The sequence below is a fragment of the Bos indicus genome, chromosome X (genome assembly GCF_029378745.1).
Source record: "Bos indicus isolate NIAB-ARS_2022 breed Sahiwal x Tharparkar chromosome X, NIAB-ARS_B.indTharparkar_mat_pri_1.0, whole genome shotgun sequence".
NCBI classification, from domain to species: Eukaryota; Metazoa; Chordata; class Mammalia; order Artiodactyla; family Bovidae; genus Bos; species Bos indicus.
Window position 1 is genome coordinate 76,801,368 of NC_091789.1, and position 26,723 is coordinate 76,828,090.

General features: G+C 34.5%; 1 protein-coding gene across 3 annotated transcripts in view; it reads right to left on the reverse strand.

Moving 5' to 3' along the window:
* LOC139181710 (sodium/hydrogen exchanger 2-like) overlaps positions 1–26,723 on the reverse strand; it is an 82,801-nt gene that overhangs the window by 35,435 nt on the left and 20,643 nt on the right. For all 3 annotated transcript variants that reach the window (XM_070785351.1, XM_070785348.1, XM_070785349.1), the window contains exons 3-6: positions 25,744–26,207; positions 24,971–25,221; positions 5,438–5,655; positions 640–836 (exon numbers count right to left, since the gene is read on the reverse strand). In XM_070785351.1, coding sequence (XP_070641452.1) covers positions 640–836; positions 5,438–5,655; positions 24,971–25,221; positions 25,744–26,207 — 1,130 coding nt within the window. The remainder of the gene's footprint in view (positions 1–639; positions 837–5,437; positions 5,656–24,970; positions 25,222–25,743; positions 26,208–26,723) is intronic.

Genomic DNA, 26,723 nt, shown 5'->3' on the forward strand with positions numbered 1-26,723 from the left:
AAGCCTACAGAATTATCTCACCCATTCTAGAGATATAATTTTAAAGGGAAGCCTGCCAAATTCATATCTTCTGACTTGTCTTCTCCCACTACACACACACACACACACACACACACATCCACCATCATTATTCTAGTTAAAACATTTTAGCCAAAATTTGAAATACTATCTCATTAAGTTGCTTAATAGGTTTTTAGATATTTTTTTCCAATATTCTTTTGGCCAGCTGTATAAAATCAAACTGTAGTAAATTGGGAATTAAAGAGAATAATGATATGGACAGGATAAAGAGAAAATTCAAGAGAAAAGCTTCTTTAGAATTAAATTCTTAAAGCATTTCATTTATTTCCTCCTCTGCACCTTACCTTTTTAAGTAGCTAAAATGCAAGTTTTACTTGTTGTAAAACTATTGGTGTCAGCTACTTAAATAAATGGTACCTTCATCCATTCCCCTATTGCTTTAAAAAGAAATATCTCAGCTTCAGCAAATGTTCTGTTTAAGTTATGGTAAAGACTATTTCACATGCTGTAATTGTCTCTCCTAAATATAACGCAGTTCAAGACCTAGAAAGAGAATGCTGGACCATTCATATCCATGTAAGTGGAAGATTTCAAATTGTACTATTTTGTTTTGTTTACCTGAACAATAACAGTAAAGAGGATAACAACTGTGGTTGCTGCAATGAAGAGCTTCTTTCTGGAAAACTCTGGGAGCAGAAAAACAAGGGAGAAACAGATTGCTCCCCTCAGACCTCCATAGGCTATAATAAATTGGTCCTTTCTGGTGACTGTATTCACATGACATTTGTTCACGAAGAAAGTCAGCACAAGAACTCCTAAATTTTTCAATAAGAAGAATATTTGAGTAATTAATCAACAGAAGGAAATGCTACAAATATAATAGTGTTAAACTAGATTGAAATTCTAAGGATTTGTAATGAATAATTTAAAAGCCTAAATGAGCTAAACTATTAAAAGGTTTATTTCCTCAGAGAGATTTCTTTAAACAGCTACATTTTATATTGTTTATGTTTTGGTTTTTCCTTTGATTCTTTTCATTTTTTTAGAATGAAAGCAGTGCATTTCTCTTCTTTAGGCCTATGTGGACTAATCCGGGGCATTCTGCAAATGTAGTCTCTACAAACAGAATATAACATTTCTCTTCAGGCTTATAAATGCTAGTGAGTAGACCCAACTAGTGAACTAAATGTTAAGTAATGTGACCTGTGTTGGTTTTAATCTTTAGTGAGCCAGGATTCCATATTCCTCAAGGCTTCAAAAACAAGATTTGTTTTTCCCCTGTCACCCAGAATCTAGAGTTCTGAGATTCAAGTCTCAGCCAAAGATTTTTACTTCTCACATTTGTTGGTAGTCTCAAAAAGTAGCCTTAAGCACAAGAGAAGTATTTTCTCATGTACCAGTACTATTTGAAGGGCACCAGTTAAACTTTTGTCCCACGGATTTTACTCCCAGTGATTATGTTTTGAGTATCTTATTGTGAATGAGTTTAGCAGATAATTTACCTCAAGACCAAAAAGGCAAAATTCCTTGCCAAGTGGGCTGAAAGTAGGGATTCTTACACAAAATTTTAGCTGAAATAAGTTGGCCAGCAGAAAATTTAGCCAAAATTGATTTGTTTGGAAAAAATATCATATCCTCTTCATTGTAGTATGGTATCAGCAATTTGGAGAGCCATGGGAGTAGTCTTGCAGCCTCTGTATATGACTAAGAATCTTGGTTCATTTTTCTGTTTTTAAAAACATTTTAATTCAATCGATATATTTTAAACAGTTCCAGAAAATGAAAGCATAGTCAAATTATTAGAGGAGTCATAATTAAAATAAATGAGAACTAAGTCCAGTGAAAGTATAAGATCTTTTAATTATCTTTTAAAAACTGTCTCTTTAGCTCTTTTAATTTTCTTTCATATTACTATAAAAGTAAAGGTAGCTTTTAGAGAAAAATACAAATATGCAAATGCAGCATATAGCACCTATATTCCCACCCATCCAGAGAAAATAATTCCTAACACTTTGGATAAAACCTTCCAAAGCCACACATGACTGTTTACATTATTATTATTTCTAATAATAACTACTTTATTGACACTTGAACATTTAATATGTTCCAATGATGCCTAAATATATGTAATAAAATTTCTAATCACTCTTATTTTGTATAGTTACCAGAATTCAAGGCTAGTGACATTATATTTGAGGCCAAGTTATCATTTTGATTAAATAGAAATTCATCCAGCATATTTTGAGTCAAATTGCATTTTGGACAACTGAGGTGAATTGCTTCAGTCATATTGACATTGTCAGAATGCTAACTTTATAATTTTATTATTCATTCTATGTGGATTCCCAAACCAAAGGAATGAAAATATTCCACTGAAACCTTCCAATTTAACAGACTTACAAAAAATATACATCATTTAATATAGCTAAAGTCCAAAGGGGGGAAAAATATGGCCCCCTATGGCCTGTATTTAGCTCATCTTTCCTCTGTCTATTTAGGCACAAAATTAACCTAAATCATGATGGCTTAAAGGAAGTACAGATACTTCATTGATTTATGATAAAGATCTTTTCCTTTTCTCTTCTCATACCAGATGTAGCAATTTTCTACACATTATAATTTAGAAATAAAATGGTATTGGACAGAAGATTTGTTTCATCTCATGAATTTTCACACAAAGTTTCAAAAGGAAGGGGATATATGTATACCTATTGCTGATTCATGTTCAGGTTTGACAGAAAACAGCAAAATTCTGTAAAGCAATTATCCTTCAATAAGAAATTAATAAATTAAAAAAGATACATTTACAAACCTATAGAAATCCTGGTGTTCATCTTTAATGTTTGCTTTTACTAGGCCTTAAAATTTTACTACTCTTTTTTTTTTTCAATTGAAATATAGTTGATTTATAGTGTTGTGTTATTTTTTTTGCACAGCAAAGTGGTTCACTTATACATATATATATATTCTTTTTCATGTCCTTTTCCATTATGGTTTATTATAGGATATTGAATATAATTATCTGTACTATAAAGTAGGATGCTGTTGTTTATTTTATATATAGTAGTTTGTATCTGCTAATTCCAAACTCATGATTTATTCCTCTTCCCTCCCTTTTCCCCTTTGGTAACTATAGATCTCTTTCTATGTCTGTGAGTTTGTTTCATAAATAAGTTCATTTGTATCACATTTTAAATTCTACTTTTAAGTGATATCATATGACATAAATTTAGTATGATATAAACATACTAAACTTGGTATGATAACCTCTAAGTCCATCCATGTTACTGCAAATAGTATTCATTCTCTTCTATGGCTGAGCAGTATTCCATTGTATACATGTACCAAATCTTCTTTATCCATCCATCTGTCAATAGATATTTATGTTGCTTCTATGTCTTGGCTATTATAAATAGTGCTGCAATGAACATTGGGGTGCATGTACCTTTTTGAATTATGGTTTTCTCCAGATATATGCCCAGGAGTGGGATTGCTGGATCATATGATAGCTTTGTTTTTAGATTTCTGAGGAAACTCCATATCATTCTCCATAGTAGTTGTACCAATTTACATTCCCACCAAAAGTGACTGAGATTTCCCTTTTCTCAATCCCCTCTCCAGTATTTGTTATCTGTAGATTTTTAATGATGGTTATTTTCACCAATGTGAAATGCTATCTCATTGTAGTTTTGATTTGTATTTCTCTAATAATTAACATCCACTGACTCAATGGACATGAATTTGAGCAAACTCAGGAAGATAGTGGAGAACAGAGGAGCCTGGTGTGCTGCAGTCCATGGGGTGGCAAAGAGTTGGACATGACTCAGTGACTTAGCAATAATTAGCAATGTTGAGCATCTTTTCATGTGCCTATTGTCCATCTGTATGTCTTCTTTGGAGAAATGTCTGTTTAGGTCTTCTGCCCATTTTTTGATTGAGTTGTTTTTTGTCATTGAGTTATACATTTGTATATTTTGTATTTGTATATTTTGGAATTTGTATTTGTATATTTTAGAATTTGTATTTGTATTTGTATATTTTGGAATTTGTATTTGTATTTGTATATTTTGGAAATTAGTCCCTTGTCAGTCACACCATTTGCAAATATTTTATCCCATTCCATAGACTGTCTTTTTGTTTTGCTTATGGTTTCTTTTGCTGTGTAAAAGCTTCTAAATTTGATTCAGTCCCATTCATTTATTTCTGCTTTTATTTCTATTGCTTTGGGAGACTGTAGGTCTTAACATTTTATAGGAAAACATTTTCGGTTATTCTTGGCATTTTTGTTTCCATCAGCTATTTTTTATAGCACATGAGCACAAAGTAGACTTTTTGTTCAATTTTATTTAAAAAGACATTTAGATTAAAAATAATATTTTATAATTCTAGTGAGATTTTCCAGTGGGCTCAGAATAAATTAGAAATTGCCTTCTGTGAACTTGCATAACATTTAGCTTATAGTTTCACTGTTAATGCCAACCTAAATACATTTCAATAGACAATAAAGCATACCCTGGCCAGTCTTATTATTCATTCTTAAAATTACAAGCAAATTCCCTAATGTCCCCCTTAGTGTTGCTAGGGTAAGGTTCATAGTCTCCAAAGAAAGGTCTACAATGATTTTGTTCATGTGTTGAGGATGTGGAAAATAGAGATAGAAATGTCAAAAAATATGATAAACCATAAACTGCATTCCTATATACACTACAACGTGTAAGATTAAAGAGACAGCTCAGTTTAAGTAACAATTAAGCTGTGGAGTATATATATATTTTTAATGTAAACACTGGGTTAGAAGAGGGTTTGCAGGCCTGCGTGGGTACTCAGTCATTTCCAATTCCTTGTGACCCCATGGACTGCAGCCAGCCAGCCAGGTTCCTCCATCTATGGAATTTTCCAGACAAGAACACTGAAGGGGGTTGCCATTTCCTGCTCCAGGGATCTTCCCTATCTATGGATCAAATTCAGGTCTTTTGCATCTCCTGCATTGGAGGCAGATCCTTTACCACTGGTGTCACCTGGAAAGCCCAATAATAGTAGTATTAAAGTGTACCAGGCTGTATGCTAAACTCTTTGATTACATTGTATCATATAATTCTCACAATAGTTGGCAAAAGTTTATAGTGTCAACGATTCTCATTTTACAGTTAAGGACTGTTACTGCTAGCATGATTATATGATTTTTTTTTCAAAGTCAAAAGGCTATGTAGTGAAGCTAGAATTTGAACTCAGTCTGATTTTAGAGCCACTTTCTTAACCTTGCTATTATGGAGCCCCTGCATAAGTGAAGAATAGAAAACAGTCTACTTATGAGAAGTAAAGCAAATAAACATATTGGAATTTTAAATTTCTTGTTTCTAATGCAATCTCAAAACAAGCTGACACATTTTACATAAAAAAGCAATGTTCACCATACCTAATGCTCTCCAAATAAGACAGAAAATGACAGTGAAACAAATATAAGGCCAATTCCATTCGTGGTTATTTCCAATGGTAGAAACACCAAGGAAGATGAAGATAAGAGTGTCACTAACACTGCTCCACATCTTCATGAAGTACTTGATAGTGGTATGGGATTTCTGAGAAATGTTAGCTTCCACATAGCGTTTCATGCTCATAGCACAGGCAATAATTCTAAAGAAGAGGGGAAAAAATGTGTAAGAGTAAATATTTGCATTTAACTTTAAGAGAAAGTGATCACACAAATGTTGTTGAGGACTAAACTAGGGTCTCTGTTACTCTAGATGCCTTACTCCATTCCAGAACATAAAAAAAAAAAAAAAGCCATTTCCTCAGAATTTATACAATAACATTTCTAAGACAATCAAACGCTTAATTTTCAAAATAAATGACAGCTTCTGTGTCCTTTTGTGTGCTGAGAATAATGTATCTGCTTTATCATCTTTAACATTGTCTAATAAGTCAGTCATTCAGCGTTTAGTCACTCAGTTTTGTCCGACGCTTTGCAACGCCATGGACCCTAGCCTGCTAGTCTCCTCTGTCCATGGGATTCTCCAGGCAAGAATACTGGATGGGTATCCACTCCCTTATGCAGGGGATCTTCCTGTCCCAGGGCTCAGACCCAGGTCTCCATCATTGCAGGCAAATTCTTTGTAGTCTGAGCCACCAGGGAAGCCCACTGCCTAATCAGTCTTCTTTAAATAGGGTTGCACTGACAGGTTCTAATAATTAGTTGGCAGCAAATATGCTAAGAGGCAAGGGCTAATATGAGAAATAACACATACTTGTAGCCTCTAAAGCACTACTGTTATAAATAAAGCAATTTTTGATAGTCAGGGAGTGTTTTACTGTTTTATTCGATTCACTATGCTTTCAAGATTATGTTGTTATATTCCTGTTGAATAATCTTTTCCAAGCCTTACTCTAGAGTATTTCGTTGCACCTTTCAATCCACCAAAATGATTTATTGCCTTCCCACTGTTATTAATTTAAGGGTCAGATATTTAGATATTTTCTTAACAACTGGGGAGCGGGGAAGGGAGAAAAACATTGTATATGAGATGAGCAATAACCTATTGCCACCCCATGATAAATTATTTTTAAATTACTCTCTGCTGAAGACGTGGGGAGGAGTGATAGATATGCACACAATTGCATGAATTTTAGAGAAGAAACATGTTCTACTACCTCTAATACAGCCTTTCAAAATGCAAAACTCCCAGAAAATGGCTCACATTAAAAGCCTTAAGGGTAAGAATGCCAAACTAGGAATCTGAGACGCAGTCAGAGAAGAATATGGGTCAGCTTTGTAAATCTACATTTTTGCTCAGGACTAGTCCAGACTATACAAACAATAATAAATCTTGTGATACTCAAGGTATAAAAACCATGAGCTGCTAATCCTTAGTTTAAACCAATCTACACTGAAAATGGTCAAAGGATTACCATACGAATAACACAAAGTAGTAGGTAAAGCAGTGTTGAGCAAGGATCTAGATGTATAGATATACATTATTTTTCTATTTTATATGTATATATATATATATATATATACACATACACACACACACACACACACACATATATATATATATATATAACTGAATCACTTTGCAGTACACTTAAAACTAACATAATATTGTAAATGTACTATACTCCAATAAAGTTTTTAAACATTTCAGTTTTGGTTAAACCTGCACTCACAAAGGAGAGTTTAAAAGACTGATTCACCTTCAGCTCCCTTAATATCAGTAATAACTGATTGACATTTCTACTTATAGTTACCACAAGCCCTCTTGGATTGCTTCAGCCAGATTAAACCCAGGGAATTCAGTTAGAGGCACACTGATTTAAGATAGTTAATGATTTAAAATGCCAGTAAGTGTAGCTAACATATGTATGTGCTTATTTTGTGGCAACTATGTCTTACAGGTATTTTATCTATTTTATCTCAGTTAATTTTCACAATGATATTTATGAGATAGATAGTGTTACTATTGCTATGTCACAGGTGAATGAGGCCAGGAGAAATTAAATAACTTTCTTAAGATCATTTGGCTTGAAAGTAGCAGCTCTGGGATTGAATCTAATCAGTCTCTAGAGCCCATGTCCTTGACCACCTTGATATATATTTTAAATATACACAATATATTTCATTTGTGTGAATGATGATCAATGTTTTTTTAAGTGTGACATATTTAATCAACATGATGTTTTACTTTTCCATTTGTTTCAGAAGTTGGTTACCTTTCTTACTGACTTGCTTTTTATTTTTCTATCATTAATTGGGTATTGAAATACTCTGACATTCAGCATCAGCCCAATATAAACCCCTCTTTTTTTTTTTTAAGAAACAATATTAACTGTTTCACTTTGAAAGAAATAGAATAAGAAGCTTCTCTGACTTTTCATTTCTTTTCTCCTCACAACAGCTTACATAAAAACCAATACAATATTGTAAAGTTAAAAAATAAAATTAAAAAAAAGACTTTTTCAGTTCATAATTTCAATTTTTGAAGAGGTAATTTCAAATTATTTATTATACTTAAAATCAAGTATTATTACCAACATATGTTGGTTTTCTCTTTCAAGTTGCATTTTTCTTTCTAGTAAATTTAGTTCTAAAGAGATGTCTTTCCTGCCATTGTTACCTAGTGTTCCTTCCTTTGGATTTTTTTCCAGAAACTGGAAGAGTTCCATGATGAAGTTCAGTGTTCTAGGCCAACAGTTTTTAATGTTTTTAATTGCTCTATTTTCATTTTACTCTCAACTACTTTAGGTAAATAGGCTTGGTCAACTAGTAAATTACGAGCCTTTTAAAATGTAATAGACAACTATCTGCTCTCAATCTTTTGTAGAATTTTCCTTTCAGTTATAGTTCTTTGGGCAAATTTTGAAGGCAAAAACTGAGTTCCTGTATAAGTGTAGGTGTCTCATGAATGACCAGTTTTATTTGGCTATTGAAATTTTATTTTTTTAATATATTTTAAAACAATTCCTGGATAATGTTTGAAATATCTAAAATAATTGGGAATCAAAAGCTTTAAGTGAACTGTCAAGTGCTAATTAAACTCAATAGAATGTATTCCCTTAATACTTTCACTATGTTTAATAATTTTTTCTAAAAATAGCATTTGGTTACTTGATAAATATCATAAATTTCTTGTTTTCCAACCTGTTACATGCAGGTTTTATTCTCATATCCTATTCTGTTAAAAAAAAAAGAAAAGAAAGAAAGAAAAGAAAGCAGCTCAATAGCCACAAAGGTCCATTCTTGTGGGTCAATTTGTGATTCTTTGAGAGAAATGGAATAATGAAAATCTCAGAGTAAGATTTACATAGAGGATGAGCTGAAATCCCTGAAATACTACATGCTGCCTGGTGTCTTTTGGCACAAGAAAGTTCTTCATTTGCATCTTTGATTATCTTAGGTTTGGTAACTAATTAAAATATTACCCAGAATATATTATTGCCAACTTACACGCACTATGACCACATCTAAAGCAATTCACAGTTGATAAACTGCTTAATATTTACTGAGAGGTATGGTGCATTGTGTGATTTTCACCCCAAACAAGTCCCTACTCTGAATCACTTTATGATCTTAAGAAAAAAAAAAAAATGTCACTCTGACAGTACATATATTAAGTTAGAAATACAATTTGCATATAAATTAATTATTTTTAAAGATAAATTGTATTTTTCTTTCTTGTCTGTTTTCTACCATGTTATTGTTCAGTCACTCAGTCATGTCTGACTCTTTGTGACCCCATGGGCTGCAGCACAACAGCCTTCCCTGTCTTTCATCATCTCCTGGAGCTTGCTCAAACTCATGTCCATTGAGTTAGTGATGCCATTCAACCATCTCAACCTCTGTCGTCCCCTCTCCTCCTTCCTTTAATCTTTCCCAACATCAGGGTCTTTTCCAATGAGTCAGTTATTTGCATGAGGTGGCTAAAGTCATGGAGCTTCAGCTTCAGCATCAGTACCTCCAATGTATATTCAGGGTTTATTTTCTTTAGGATTGATTGGTTTGATCCCCTTGCAGTCCAAGGGACTCTCAAGAGTCTTCTCCAACACCACAGTTCAAAAGCATCAGTTCTTTGGTGCTCAGCCTTCCTTATGGTCCAACTCTCACATTCATACTTGACTACTGGAAAAGTCATGGCTTTGACTATATGGACCTTTGTCAGCAAAGTAACGGCTCTGCTTTCTAATGTGTTAAACAAGATGGCAGAGTAGAAGGATGTGTGCTAATCTTCTCCATTGAAGACTCCAAAATTGCAGCTCACTGCTGAACAACTTTTACAAAATGTTGGGTCCCACCAAAAAAAAAAAAAAGATAACCCATGTCCAAGGGCAAAGGAGAAGTGCCAAGAAGATGGTAGGAGGGGTGACATAGCATTTAGAATCAAACTCCATATCCACCAGAGATGCTCAGAGGGCTCAAACAAAACCTTGTGAACACCAGGATGCAAGGACCCCACAAGAGACTCATCCAGACATGCCCTTGAGAGGGTAAACAGGCAGGAAGGCCAGGGGTCTCCAAAAGGAGAAAATAGCCTGCAAGTGTCATATTTTTATCTCTCTTAAGCAGCAGGAGGAAACAAACTAGCGATATTTTTTCCTTCTCCATACAAATTTAAAAAGAGGTTTCTCTTAAAATACTCTGTTGCCATGACACCTGGTTTCACCTGAAGTTAACTATTCTCAAACCTAGAGATAATCAATGCATTTCTCTTATAGAAATGTTTACCTTAAACTATGCTAATATACTATGCATTTACCCCAAACTCTATCTTCAAGTCGGTTCTGCCTCTTGGCTCAGAACCTACTTGACAAACCAGTATGTTATATTCAGATATTGTTCCCCTAATCTATGTAAATTAAACTATTTGTATGGTGATCTGCCCTTCTTCAAGATTCAAGTTAATCATTTTATGGCCCAGATGAACCATTTGGTGCAAAGATAATCCCAAAATGCATCTTATGGGTAAGGGGTTTGGTGCCATTCTGAGTTTTAAGACATTCCTTTCTTTCATTAACAGACTGCTAATGACTGTACAACATCCAGCTGAAGACTAGCAGAGGGGTACTCTTTCTGCCCCCTTCTGATGCCTATGTCAGAAGCTTTCTCTATCTCCTTTATACTTTAATAAAACTTTATTCCATAAAAGCTCTGAGTGATCAAGCCTCGTCTCTGGCCCTGGATTGAATTCTTCTCCTCTGGGGGCCAAGAATCCTGGCATCTCTGCATGGTTCAACAACAACCTTTCACTCTTGAGTGTTTAAGTGTCTCTTGCAGAGGCATGGGTCAGCAGTGGCCTGGCACAGCGACAGGGGCACTGGCTGCAGCAGATCTAGAAGGCATGGTGTGTGAGCCCCACCATAGAGCCCCTGAGCAGACAACTCACAAACTGGAGAACAATTATACCACTTAAGTTTTGTTGTGAAATTTCTAGGGCCCACAGTAGATTTCCCAACCTGGGGATCTGGCAAAGGGACTGAGAAGCCCCGGGGAATTTGACTTTGAAGGCCAGTGGGATTTGATTACAGAATGTCCAGAGAACTGGGGAAACAGACTTAGAGGGCACAAACAAAACATTGTGCACACCAGGACCCAGGAGAAAGGAGCAGTGACCCCACAAGAGACTGAGCTTGGCTTGCCTATGAGTGTCCAGGAGTCTCCAGCTGTGGCATGGGTTGACAGAGGACTGCCGTGGGGTCAGGGGCACTGAATACAACAGTCCTGGCATAATACCTCTTGAAGGAGGTCACCATTACTGCCATTGCGCCTACCATAGTTTGGCCTCAGGCAAAACTACAGGAAGGGAACACAGCCCCACCCATCAACAGAAAATTGGATTAAAGATTTACTAATCATGGCCATGTCCATCAGACCCAGACACAGATTCACCCACAGCCAGTCCCTGCCATCAGGAAGCTTCCACAAGCATCTTATGTTTATCCATCAGAAGACAGACAGAATGGAAACAACAATTAAAAAAAAAACTAACTAAACTGATTGCTTTGATTATAGCCTTGTCTGATTTAATGAAACTATGAGCCATGCCATGTAGGGCCACCTAAGATAGATGGGTCATATGGAGAGTTCTGACAAAACATGGGCCACTGGAGAAGGGAACGGTAAACCACTTCAGTATTCTTGCCTTGAGGACCCCATGAACAGGATGAAAAGGCAAAAAGATATGTCACTGAAAGATGAACTCCTTAGGTCAGTAAGTGCCCAATATGCTACTGGAGAAGAGTGGAGAAATAACCCCAGAAAGAATGAAGGGATGGAGGCAAAGCGAAAACCACACCCAGTTGTGGATGTGACTGGTGATAGAAATAAAGTTCAATTCTATAAAGAACAATATTGCATAGGAACCTGGGATCTTAAGTCCATGAAGCACGGTAAATTGGAAGTGGTCAAACAGGAGATGGCAAAAGTGAACATCAACATTTTAGGATTCAGTGAATTAAAATGAACCAGAATGGGTGAATTTATCTAATGACACTATATCTATTACTGTGGGCAGGAATCCCTTAGAAGAAATGAGTAGCCCTCATAGTCAACAAAAGAGTCTGAAATGCAGTACTTGGGTCTAATCTCAAAAATGACAGAATTATATTTGTTCATTTCAAAGGCAAACCATTCAGTATCACAGCAATCCAAGTCTATGCCCCAACCACTAATGCCAAAAAAGGTGAAGTTGAATGGTTTTATGAAAATCTATGAGACTTTCTAGAACTAACAACAACAAAAGATGTCCTTTTCTTCATACAGGACTGGAAGGTAACAGTAGGAAGTCAAGAGGTACCTGGAGTAGCAGGCAAGTTTGGCCTTGGAGTACGAAATGAAGCAGGGCAAAGGCTAACAGAGTTTTGCCAAGAGAATGAACTGGTCATAGCAAACACTCTCTTCCAACAACACAAGAGAACACTCTACATATGGACATCAGCAGAAAGTCAAAACAATCAGATTGTTTATATTATTTGCAGCCGAAAATGGAGAATCTCTACACTGTCAGCCAAAACAAGACAGGGCGCTGACTACAGCTCAGATCATGAACTCCTTATTGCAAAATTCAGACTTAAATTGAAGAAAGTATGGGAAATGATTAGGCCATTCAGGTATGAACTAAATCAAATTCCTTCTGATTATACAGTGGAAGTGACAAACAGATTCAAGTGATTAGATCTGATAGACAGAGTGCCTGGAGAACTATGGACAGAGGTTCGTGACATTGTGCAGGATGTGGTGATCAAGACCATACCCCAAAAAAATAAATGCAAAAAGGCAAAATAGTTGTCTGAGGAGGCCTTACAAAGAGCTGAGTAAAGAAGAGAAGTGAAAGGCAAAGGAGAAAAGGAAAGATATACCCATATGAATGCAGATTTCCAAAGAATAACAAAGAGAAACATGAAAGCCTTTTTAAGTGAACAACACAAATAAATAGAGGAAAACAATAGAGATCTCTTCAAGAAAATTGGAGATACCAAGGGAACATTTCATGCAAAAGTGGGCACAATAAAGGACAGAAACAGTAAGGACATAACAGAAGCAGAAGATATTAAGAAGAGTGGACAAGAATACACAGAAAAATTCTTCAAAATTATCTCATTGACTCAGAAAACACAATGGTGTGATCACTCACCTAGCGTCAGACATCTTGGAGTATGAAGTCAAGTGGGCCTTAGGAAGCATCACTATGAGCAAAATTAGTGAAAATGATGGAATTTAAGCTGGGCTATTTCAAATCCTAAAAGATGATGCTGTGAAAGTGCTTCACTCAATATGCCAGAAAATTTGGAAAACTCAGCAGTGGCCACAGGACTGGGAATGGTCAATTGAAATCCCAACCCCAAAGAAAACCAATGCCAAAGAATATTCAAACTACCACACGATTGCTCTCATTTCACATGCTAGCAAGGCCACGCTCAAAATGCTTCAAGCTAAGCTTCAATAGTATGTGGAACGAGAACTTACAGATATACAATCTGGATTTAGAAAAGACAGAGGAACCAGAGATCAAATTGCCAACATTCGTTGGATCGTAGAAAAAGCAAGAGAATTCCAGAAAAACATCCATCTACTTCTGCTTCGTTGAGTACACTTACGCCTTTGACTGTGTAGCTCACAACTGTGGGAAATTCTTAAAGAGATGGGAATACCAGACCACGTTACCTGCCTCCTTCAAAACCTGTATGCAGGTCAAGAAGCAACAGTGAGAATCAGACATCAAATGTCAGACTGGTTTCAAATTGTGAAAAGAGTACATCAAGGCTGTATATTATCACCCTGCTTGTTTAACTTATATGCAGAGTACATCATGAGAAATGCCGAGCTGGATGAAGCACAAGTTGGAATCAAGATTTACAGGAAAAATATCAATAACCTCAGATACGCAGATGACAACATCCTAATGGCAGAAAATGAAGAGGAATTAAAGAGCCTCTTGAAGAATATTAAAGAGAAGAGTGAAAAAGTTGGCTTAAAATTCAACATTCAAAAAAATAAAGATCATGGCATCCAGTCCCATCACTTCACAACAAATAGACGAGGAAACAATGGAAACAGTGGCAGGCTTTATTTTCTTGGGCTCCAAAATCACTGTGGACAGTGATTAAAGCCATGAAATTAAAAGACACTTATTACTTGGAAAAATCTATGCACACCTAGACAGTATATTAAAAAACAGAGACATTACTTTGCCTACAAACGTCCATATAGTCAAGTGTTAGTTGCTCAGTCATGTCCGACTCTTTGCAATCCCACAGACTGTAGTTTCCCAGTGCACAAAAAAAGTTATGTTTACTTTGTACTGCAACCTATTACATATGCAACAGTATTATTTCTGAAAATCAATTGTACATACTTTAATTTTAAAAGCTGGTATTGCTAAAAATGCTAGCCATAAACTGAGCCTTCAGTGAGTTGTAATATTTCTGTTAGTGGAGAGCTCAAAATATTATAAGAATTACCAAAATGTGACACAGAGACATGAAGTGAGCAAATGCTATTAGATCAATGGTGCTGATAGACTTGCCCAATGCAGGATTGTCACAAGCCTTCAATTTGTAAAATATGCAATAACTGCAAAGTGCAATACAGTGAAGCACAATAAAATGAGATATGCCTTCACTAGACTCAAACAATTTCAGGTATGTTTTATTTCTTACACTCTGCATACCTTATGATTTCCCTTCACATAACAAACTCTATATGGGGCAATAGTAAATTGCTATAAAATTGTTATAACTATTCACCTCTCTATGTAATGACTAGGACTAGAATCTACAGTCTTAAACTTGTGTCAGAAAAGAACCGTGTCAAATCTTTACCGGTAATAATCAGATATGGTTCCTGTAGTTCTCCATGCAAAACAAATGAAGCCTGCCTACATAAACTACATTTCTGTTCTTGTAGTTTGGTACTCCTCAAAGGCTAATTTGGCAATGATTTGCATCTACTTTATAAAGTTTCCTATCCCTATTTCTTTGATTTATTTTCCCTTCACTATCAGCTGTCACCCAACAGACTTTTGGTCACCCCTTTTTACTCTTTATTTCTATTTTCACTATAAAACTCCAAAGTTTTCTTTCAGCAAAATATTTTAAAAAGAGAGAGGAATAGTATTTTTTGAAGTACAGCCACTTAGTAATAAAGTTCTAACAATAGTTTTAAAAAAATACTATGACAAGGATTTTAAAGAAAGAACAGTTTGGTTTTTTTTTTTTTTTTAGATCACTTATTAGACTATTAATTTCAATCACTTATCTGCTTTCACCCTTACTATATACAGTATTGAAGTATCAGCAAGCTCTAATAATTAAAAGGGAATTTTATCTTTGTACACAAATTGTGTATGTAGAACCCAGCACTGTAACTTGGGTTACTAGGCACTTAATTTAACTGTCAAATTGTAAGAAGCTCTTTGCAAAAAAAAAAAAAAAAACAGATTTTTGCAGGGAGTAGCTCTTTGCAAGAGTTCCTTTGTTTCATCACTTTAGTAGCTATATTTTAACTCAGCTTTTATACCAGGTGCCTCCCTACTTCATTAATCTCTGTCCCAAGCACATCTCCCAAATCTTTTGATCACATAATGCCTTAACTTATTTGTTGATTCTTTTCTTAGACTGAAAAATAAAATGAAGAATTAACTGATTAGTAGACCTTTTCCCCAGTTACTGTATGAATGAGATAGCATCTAAAGAAAGATCACACAGAGTCAGCAAGTCTGCACACAGTGAAAGGTGATGAAGGTTCTGATCCCATCCTGAAATGATTAACTGTGATTAGCTTCCCCTTTAAAAACTTTCATGACTAGAGCAGAATCTTTGGAATGGGTTCTGGGACACAAGTCTGCCTTCTCCCCAGGTTGCCAGCCTCCTGAATAGAGTGAACTTTCCTTTCCAACCAACACTTGTGTCCCCAGTACTGGCTTTCAAGATGTAAGCAGCTGAACCTGAGTTTGGTAACAAAAGATTTAATGAGTAGCTGGTTTAAAATTGTCTTCACTATTTAAGTAGTTAATATGAATCAGAAACTATGCTCAGTGTTATGTGGCAGCTTGGATGGGAGGGGAGTTTTGGGGAGAATGCATACATGTGGATGCATGGCTAGACCCCTTCACTGTTCACCTAAAACTGTTGCATTGTTAATTGGCTATACCACAATACAAAGTTTAAAAAAAGAAACTGCAATATCAAGTGGCATTAAAGATTAAAAGAAATTATTATGGAAAGCAAAACAAGGAAGCAGGCAGGGAATGCTACAGGCTCTAGGTCTTCAGTGCTGAGAGAGTCATGAAGCCAGCCTCCTCTTCTACCTTTTCTACCCTCCAGCACTGAGAATATAGGAGCTCATAAATACTTGTCTGCTTTTTTTTTTTTTTTTTTTAATTAAAGTGTATCTCGGGGACAATGAAAAAAGTTTGACTGGAATTCATTTTAACCTGAGAGAGCCCTCACTCGATGTGACTGTTTACACTCCAGTCCCAATGCAGTAGTCAGTAATGAAGTTAAATGAGATCATAGTATGCCTTTATGAAAAGTATTTGATATATTAATTGATTCAGCTATATCTAAAAGCATCTCTATGTATCAAGAACCAATCAAAACCAATAATTCTTTGTTTCCATAAGCTTCTATAATAAAACGTTGGGGAAATATCTTCTTGATGGTTTCATAATAATGCTAACATTTATAAAATATCTAGAAATTAAATTCAAATATGTTTTTTTTTTAATAGCTGAGTTAATATTCCATTGTGTATATGTGTCACAACTTTCTTATCCATTTATCTGCTGATGAACATCTAGGTTGCTTCCATGTCCTAGCTATTGTAAACAGTGCTGTGATGAATATTGGGATACATGTGTCTCTTTCAATTCTGGTTTCCTCAGTGTGTATGCCCAGCAGTGGGATTGCTGGGTCATATGGCAGTTCTATTCCAAATTTTTTAAGGTATCTCCACACTGTTCTCCATAGTGGCTATACAAGTTTGCATTCCCACCAACAGTTTAAGAAGGTTCCCTTTCCTCCACACCCTCTCCAGTATTTATTGTTTGTAGACTTTTGGATAGCAGCCATTCTGACCGGCGTGAAATGATACCTCATTGTGGTTTTGATTTGCATTTCTCTGATAATGAGTGATGTTGAGCATCATTTCATGTTTGTTAGCCATCTGTATGTCTTCTTCAGAGAAATGTCTGTTTAGTTCTTTGGCCTATTTTGTTATTGGGTTGTTTATTTTTCTGGTATTGAGCTGCATGAGCTGCTTGTATATTTTTAAGATTAATTCCTTGTCAGCTGCTTCATTTGCTATTATTTTCTCCCATTCTGAAAGCTGTCTTTTCACCTTGTTTACAGTTTCCTTCACTGTGCAAAAGCTTTTAAGTTTAATTATGTGGATTTCTTTATTTTTGCTTTTATTTCCATTATTCTTGGAGGTGAGTCATAGAGGATCTTGCTGTGTTTTATGTTACAGTGTTATGAGAGTGTTTTCCCTATGTTTTCCTCTGGAAGTTTTGTAGTTTCTGGTCTTACATTTAGATCTTTAATCCATTTTGAGGCTACAGTCCATGAGGTCGCAGAGTCAGACACCACTGAGCAACAAACACTTTCACTTTTTAAGGCATTGGGGTCTGCAATCAGACAGATGTGTGAGTGAATCCCTGCTCTTAGAGTTGCCAGGGGGCATAACCTTAGGCAAATTAGTTAATCCTTCTAAATTTGAGTTTTCTGGTCTGTAAAATGGGCAAAATAAATGCCTAACTGATGCAATTGCCATGAGAATTAAACAAGAAAAGGTATGTAAAGCAATAAGCATAATGTCTGACATACTGGAAATGCTCAATGAATGTTAGCTAATATTTGTGGGGGAGAAACATCTAAATGAGTAACCATGACACAAAACAGATGTGACTAGAGTTAAGACAAAGTTGCAAATAAATTTCTATGAGTGATAACGTCTTCATGAAGAAGTGATTCAGGTCTTTAAGGAATTAGTATAATTTGAGCAACTTGAGATTTTTTGGAGGGGGATACGTTGAGTAGGAACATTTATTTGATTGTACAAAACATTTTTTGATTATGTTTCTTTAGAAGAACTCATTAGTTTATGAGTACTTATTTTCTGAAAAAATCTTTTCCATAAAAAGTGTCACTCAAAAAGAATTTGCAATTTTGTAACTTTCATTTCTCTTGACTTAGGTGGTTGGTACTTTAGTTTTTTAGAGATTTATTGCTTAAATGTCACAGAGAATAAAAAAGTTTGATTTTTCAAAACAATTCTTTTTAATTGCTTTGGCTTTCTGGATTGCTATGCAGGATTATAATTCTTTAAAAGCAAATCTATTAGACTAATCACATGAATTTTTAAGGTTAAAGAATCACTATTAAAATTTAATTAAAGGGAAAATATTTAATTGACATCTTATATTTCTCAATTCACTTTAGATTTGTTTGATTTAAAGAGAAAAAGTGATATAGCTGGAGGAGATATAGTTCCTTGCTGACTTTGTCAGGAGAATCCCATGGACAGAGGAATCTAGCAGGTTACAGTCCATAGGATCACAAAGAAAAGGGAAAGTGAAAGTCACTCAGTCCTGTCCGACTCTTTGCGACGCCATGGACTATACAGTCTATGGAATTCTCCAGGCCAGAATACTGGAGTGGGGCCTTTCCTTTCATCAGGGGATCTTTCAGACCCAGGGATCGAGCCAGGTCTCCTGCTTTGCAGGTGGGTTCTTTACCAGCTGAGCCACAAGGGAAGTCCAAGAAAACTGGACTGGGTAGCCTATCACTTTTCCAGGGGATCTTGCAACCCAGGAATTGAACCGGGTCTCCTGCATTGTAGGTGGATTCTTTACCAACTGAGCTATCAGGGAAGCCCAGAGTCGTGAAGAGTCAGAAACAACTAAAACAACTTAGCACAGCACAGTACACAAGAGTTCGTGAACCACACTTTGAATATTTTAGGCCTATATTGGTTTCTTAGCAGGTAAAGACTCTTCCTACCAAAGCAGGAGACATAAGAGATGTACTTTCAACCCCTGGCTTGGGAAGGTCCCAAAGATCTCCCTGGGTCGGATGACTACTGCCATTCAAGGGAAGAAAGGAATGGCTACTTCCTCCAGTACATGGACAGAAGTGCCTATGGGGCTATAGTCTATGGGTGGTCACAAAAGTCAAACATGAATGGGTGACTAACACTCTCTTCACTTCATATCACTGTGAAGTATTTCACAACATGAAAACACATTTTCTTAGGCTATTTTAGTCCCTTTGTGCAGAAGTCACAGCAATGCATAAACTCTTGAAGTCATGCATGGGTAAAAATCTAACATATAAATAAGATGTAAAAATAAAAATCATAGATTATTTCCAAGTCTTTTCTCTCTTAATATAATTAGCCTTGTTGATGAACTCAATAAAATTTCTCAGTCTTTAAGACTAAACTCTGAATTTTAAAGGTTTGAATATTGATTGCCTTATGAGTAAAAGAGTTTCTTAGTAGGTAAATTCTAGAATAAAATGTCATGTCTGTCATCGACTCATTACAGATCTTTAGGGAATTAATTTTACCTTCCTCCTTAAGTATGAGATACTTAAAGCCATTTTCTCACTTCCTTGATCCATTTCTCTATAGGTCAGGTTGTTTATGAGTCATAAAAACATGATTAATACAAGTACTTTCTTTTACAGAAGTGGTTTCATGATGTCTCATCCAAAATTTCCCTAGTCATTTATGCATTCATGTGTGCATTCATTCAAAAAGAAACAATTGAGTCCCTACTGTGTGCAAGTCTCTCTACAGATCTTGCTTCTTATATCATTCTCAGCACAAAGACACTGGTTCTTTCCTGAGAACACTGTTGGGATTGAAATTTCAAAACTGAGTAAGCTAGGTAGGCCAGAGAAGTTTTGCTAAAGACAGCTAACAGAACCTATTCTATTTCAGTCTTGGAAATTTTGAATTAAAACAGTGGAACTGGTAAGCAGAAACATTTTCATGATTCCCAATTCAATTGTTTGCTCTAATATCAGTGGTTAAATGTGCAAGTATCCTGTCTGTTACTCCAAATGACAAAGGTGTATAGGCTTGATACATTTCAAAAGAAATAGAAAGAAATTTACATTTTAAAGAAACTCTATGATTCTATTAACATTTGATATTTTAAGGAATATTCTCAGATTAATAGTATCAACCACAAAAATATAACATGGACTGTAGCTATAATATTTTATTTTATTTATGTACATACTTTGAGCTAGGACTTCACTTTAAATTTAGGTTTAGTATTTAAAGTGTCCAACTAGGCTAGAAAGTAATTAGAAGGTACTTATCTGGAATCTATAGATAATGAAGATCACAGTAGAAAACTAAATCAATCTGCATGTCAGTTGGTTAGGAAAAAAAAAAAAAAACTCTTTCCAAAAGTGAAAGAGAACTACACTCCACAGCATAGAGTTTTAGCATTTGAGCAAACAAAAAGGAATTTCTATTAGATTTGAACAGTTTTGAAAGTGAAGGAAAGTTATAATACAATATATAAACTTCATTATATAGGGCATTCTTTGCTGATTGATGACACTTTCTTTGATAGAGCATTATTATATTGTGAAAACAATAAGTTATGGAATTACAAACTGGTACAGCTCAAACCCATTATAGAACTGGAGCCTTAAGCTAGAACATTCCTAAATTCTAACACCTTAGCTTTATAGTTCATATCAAATGCATGAAATAACTTTAATGTATTTCTGATCTCACAAAAATAGTATTTGTCATTGTGTGAAAACTTATTTCTAAATCTTCATGTTCTATAGTATCTCTTTTTACAAAATTTAGAGGATTTTTTTTCATGACAGGGTGAATAAAACAGTATATAAAAAGAACACCCTTTGAGTATTTTAGCTATAATTATTCATTTTTATTAGAATGTAAAATAATTTTGTACAAGCTCCTGAATAGAAATCACAAACAAGCTAATTGCACAAATAATTTTCTGTAGAGAACATAATCCTGCATTTAAACATGCTTTATCATCTAGGCCACCAGGGAAGCTCTACAATATAAGGGTGAAAGATGAGAAATTAATTGGTCTGCTATTTTCTACACTATAACCTTGTTATAATACTATCTATTATTTGTGATCCCGTGGACTATAAAATCCATAGAATTATCCAGGCCAGAGCACTGGAGTGGGTAGCCATTCCCTTCTCCAGGGAATCTTCCTAACTGAGGGATTGAAACTAGGTCTCCCGCATTGCAGGTGGATTCTTTACCGTCTGAACCACCAGGAAAGCAATACTATCTACAGGGCCAACAAATGGTTGTTAATTGTTTATAAAAATTATTTGTCTCCTATGCCAAACAGTGATGTCAATCTGACATATAAAACAATGCCAATATATTTTGGAGATTAATTTAAAAATAACAATGCCTACTTTTTCTGAGATTCTCAAAAACAATATTAGGCAGTCATAGCTGTCTGACCCAACCAAAGTTAATTAAAAACATTGTTCTCTTGCTGTATGCAAAAGAGACACTGATGTATAGAACAGTCTTTTGGACTCTGTGGGAGAGGGAGAGGGTGGGATGATTTGGGAGAATGGCATTGAAACCTGTATAATATCATATATGAAACGAGTTGCCAGTACAGGTTTGATGCACCATACTGGATGCTTGGGGCTGGTGCACTGGGACGACCCAGATGGATGGTACAGGGAGGGAGGTGGGAGGAGGGTTCAGCATGGGGAACACGTGTATACCTGTGGTGGATTCATGTTGATATATGGCAAAACCAATACAATATTGTAAAGTTAAAAAATAAAATAAAAAAATAAAAATAAAAACATTGTTCTCCACCTATGCTGATAGGCAACAATAGCAAACACTGTTTTGAATGAAATACAGAACAATTTGAAGCTCAGAGAAGCAAACTCACATTTGTTAAGTTTTTAAAAAATGTAACAAAATACAATGGTGATAAAAAACATATTATCAAGTGTCTAATAGAAATCTAGACTTGAATATTCTTCTCAAAGAATCATTAAATTATATTTAATTTTCTATAAATTTATATATAAAGATATAATAATTTAATATTTTATAAATAAATTGGAACTTTTATAAATAAATAAATAAATTTGGTAATTTATAAAATAAATTTATATAGCAATTGGTACTTCTGATGAGCAGATTTTCTTTTATGAAAAAATGTCTAAAGTAGGAGGCAACATAATATAACAAAACCTATTTTAAGATATCAGTAAATGAGTACTTATTGACTTCAGAAACAATGAATTGTTGAAAAGGAACAAAAATGAGTCCTATAATGGATGCAATATACCCCTGTTAAAAGCACCCATCATTAAGACTGATGCCTTATGCTTTTAGGCTAAGAATAGTCTTCAACCTCATAATTCTAATATATATTTTTTTATTTATTTTAATTAGAGGCTAATTACATTACAATGTTGTACACAGATGTATAGAATTCTAATATATTTTAATTACTTTTCTCACAGTAAAATTGTGTCCTCATTTCGATTTCAACAACAAGAAAAATTGATGATATTGACCATTCTAAGAATCAGTAATCCTTCAGGCAGAACTTGATTTATACATAGTTCATTTATGAAAAAAATGACTAATAATTGACTGAGTGTAAGTGTTTTGTGCTACATTTTCATATTGGATAATGCAACAAATTGAAAGGAAGGGAAAATCTTCCCAAAGTGACATTGTGACTATGATTATACTTTTGTTTCATGCTTAACACAGTGATTCAATCAATAAATAACTACATAATATCTAAAATTTGCTGTTTATATATTTAAATAGTCATTCAGTTAATATACTGTTTCATTTTATTACAATTATTCTGTAATGTAGATATTATCATCTACTTTTAACAGGTAGAGTAACTGAAACTCAGAAGGTTTTGGAGGAGGTTTTCTAAAAAAATAAATTAATTTTTCCAATGTATTTAATATTTAACATCTATGATTTGACAGTTAGTTGAATTATCATTCTGTTCATTTTATTACAAGTTTAAATACCATCATTATTTGGTCATTTATGTGACCTAAATTTTGGAGTTCCATTTCTTAATCCAGTGTTTTCAGCCTAATTAAGTTTCCAATTAATACAATATCTTAGGAAAAGATTTTCCCAAATACTTTAAATCATACTTGTGCCCTTCTTTTCCAACTACATTCAAAACAATTTCACTTTAAGTAAGACAAAGTTTTGCATATAACACAAAGTTTATAAAGATATATATATATATATATATTTAAAGGATATTTGCACAAATATCTTTTTTTTTTCTTTTTAAAAAAAGTCTTTATTTTTAATTGGGGAATAATTGCCTTGCAATGTTGTGTTGGTTTCTGCCACACGTCAACATGCATCAGCCATAGGCATTCATATGTCCCCTCCCTCCTAAATCTGCCTCCCACCTCCAACCTCTTTAGGTTTTCAAATACCTTTTAAGATAACAAAAATGCATATAAAGTGTTAGCCTAAGATGGTCTGAATTAATCATTTAATTATTTTGCTAAACTACCTCCATAAAAATAAAGGAAGGTCTTTTTCCCAATATCTTTAGCACTCAAAAGAAACAAGATTGTCAGATATAACCCTGAAAGATTCTCATATTCTTAATCCAAAATAACATATATTAGAGTTATAAGAAAGTTAAGAATCAGGAGAGTTTCAGAGGAAACAAGTAATTCTGACAACATTGTTTTCCCTGTTTCTTTCAGGACTCACCACATTGTCAAGTTCTTTAAAAGTGCAGGGTGCTCAAAAGAAGGAAGCCACTTAAATGATACTATATTAAAACTTTGGAAAATGTCCTAGATTAAAAGAATTTAAATTGCCCCATCCAATTCCTTTTTTGGCTTTTTTCTACATGTCTTTCATTAATAGTAATACAAACAATAAAAATCAAAGACAATTTAAAACACAAACTACATCTCTCAACAAATTAAAATGCAATCACCCAGACAGATGCTAGATAGAATCCTTGCTTTCAACCTAGAACATTTTTATTTAAAACAAACTAACTGTAATCACTATTTTATGACATTTCTCATGTACAGTAAGTCCTTTGAGAACTAAGAGTAACCTAAAGTCAAATGGCATTAGTTCTAAAGAACTTAATTTTGGCAAAAACCATCACAATATTGTAAAGTAATTAGCCTCCAATTAAAATAAATAATTTTTTTTTAAATCAATCTTTTCTTTTTTCTTTTTCTCTTTGAGCTTTCAGAAAACATGTGTAATTTGAAAAAGATAATGCATTCCATTTCTTTTAAAAACACAGAATGGAGTGATCTATCTAAACCCTAGCACAAAAGCATTTAGGTGTTAATACTTACCATATGGGCATTTAGCCTTATAAGCTAGATATGAGGTACTATCATCATTGGTTAAATGCCAGTGATAGAGAAGAGAAAAATGTAGCATATGCCATATGGTTTACAAAACAAATCATAAAGTTATTTGTTATGGCATAAAATCCATCTATATAAGAGCTAATGCCAAGTTTATTTATACAGTGTGCTATCTAATTACTTACCACTGGAATGTTACTGGGTTTAGATACACTAATCCATTAGGCGAATGATTCTCCCCTGCAAAGAGAGGAGGGCTCTAGGTAGCCTCATGCCAAATTCTCAGCATTTTTGTTATGCAATGAAAGTCATACTGACCCGCAATCGGAACACAGGCAAGGTAGTTGAGATGTAGCCATTTAATCTCTACAGGGAGTCCATGAGCTTGACAACAATAACACTTGCAGTCCTATGACTAAGTGACTATTAGAGGTAACAGGAAATCCTTGAAGAACATAAAGGAGAGTCACCTTCCATATTTAGGAAATGCAGTTTCCTAGATTTCTAGTGGAAAATAAGAAACAATTCCTAAAAGAAATTCAATAGATCAAAGACTTGTCCAGATACTTACGCCACAATACCTGAGAGATGGAACATTTCAGCTGTCAGGTAGGAGAGATAACTGTATAAGAAGACAAAGAGAGGTTCGATGACCCGGATGGTCTTGGTAAAGCGTGTGGTAAAGGCAGCAATCATGCCAAACAAGAGCCCAATGAAAATGCCTCCTATTCCAACCAAAAAAAACTTTCCTATCCCAGCCAAAATGTCCAATGATTTGATAGATGGCATTTCAGAGAAAGATTTGAACAGCTTATAGAGCACCTGTATTTAAAAAAAAAAAAAAAAAGATTAGAGTGAATTTACCAATCAGGAACGTCTCAATTCATGCCCTTCTAATTTGAAGTTTCTCAACTTTGAAGTTCTTCAACTCCCCTTTTCCTCCCCAATATGAGTTCCTAGAAAGCTTCCTTATATCAAAAGATATTTCTACAGATGAGTATTAAATTATGCATGATTCTGTTTGAAAATTGATGGGCTGTGAATATATCCTTTATGGCTAAAATATTCTTGTAACATGACTAGGAAGACTTTGACCTATAGAAGGCATACCCTAATTTTCTCTTAATAAACTGATAAAGGTTAGTATAGTATCAAAGAAGTATTTCTATTTTTGAAAACATATTAATCATGAGTAAATCATATTATCTAAATTCATAACCTTATTCCTAGGACTAAATTGTTCAATCATGGTCTAAACCAGAATTAAATTATTATTTAAATTTCAAGGGTGAGCATAAGGGAACCTAATTAATTACCATGAAAACTCGTGTGTGGGATACTTACAACAGTAACAGCATCATTAAGGAGGGATTCTCCAAACACCAAAATGTGAAGCTTTTCATTCACATGAATTTCTTCAAATACAGAGAGTACAGCCACAGGATCTACTGCAGCAATCAAACTACCAAACCAAAGGTTATGGAGCAATGACACATCTTTAAGGTTGAAGAGCTTCACCTGACATATGCCATAGAGGGAAAGGCCTATTCCAAATGCATTCCACATTGTTCCAACTACAGCATACAGCAGAATGGTTCCTATGTTTTCAAAAAATGGCCGACTGGGCATAAAATATCCTGCATCAAGGACTATTGGTGGAAGTAAATACAAGAAAAATATATCACTGTTCATGACTGGTGGAGATTTGTCATTTAAACTGTAAATTAGTCCTCCCATGATGAGACCTACAAATATCAAAAGGCAGCTTTCAGGTACAACTGTGGGTATCTTATTATAGAGATGAAATCCTAGAAAAGAGAAAAAAGATAGACTAGTAAACATCTTTATTATCAATCATCTCTATATGTCAGCCTTCTTGTCAAGTCTTATGATTTCAGGAAAATAACTTCTCAGTCATTTTACATTTTAATAATGACTTAATAAAGATGCAGAGGCATGAGTGAAGACACTTTCCTTTACAATGGAAAATATTTACTAATAGAATTAAAATATTCACAATTAACAGCAAGTTTATTCATATGCCCACTGAATCATTTTCAAATATGAGTATGTATTTTAAAATAGAAACAACACACTTATCAGCTTGCAGTGTTCTTCTGCTCTTCTCATGATCATAGTCAAAGACATCAGAAACTCAAAAATATAGAAATGATAACCATAATTCAAATGTCTGCTTTGAATAATAAGAGTTGAAAAGGGCTTTAGTAATCATAACTGATTCTTCATTCATAAGGAATTATAATTATTTATAAGGAAACTGAGGCCAAAGAAATGAAGCTACTTTTCATGGCTGAACAGTAAGT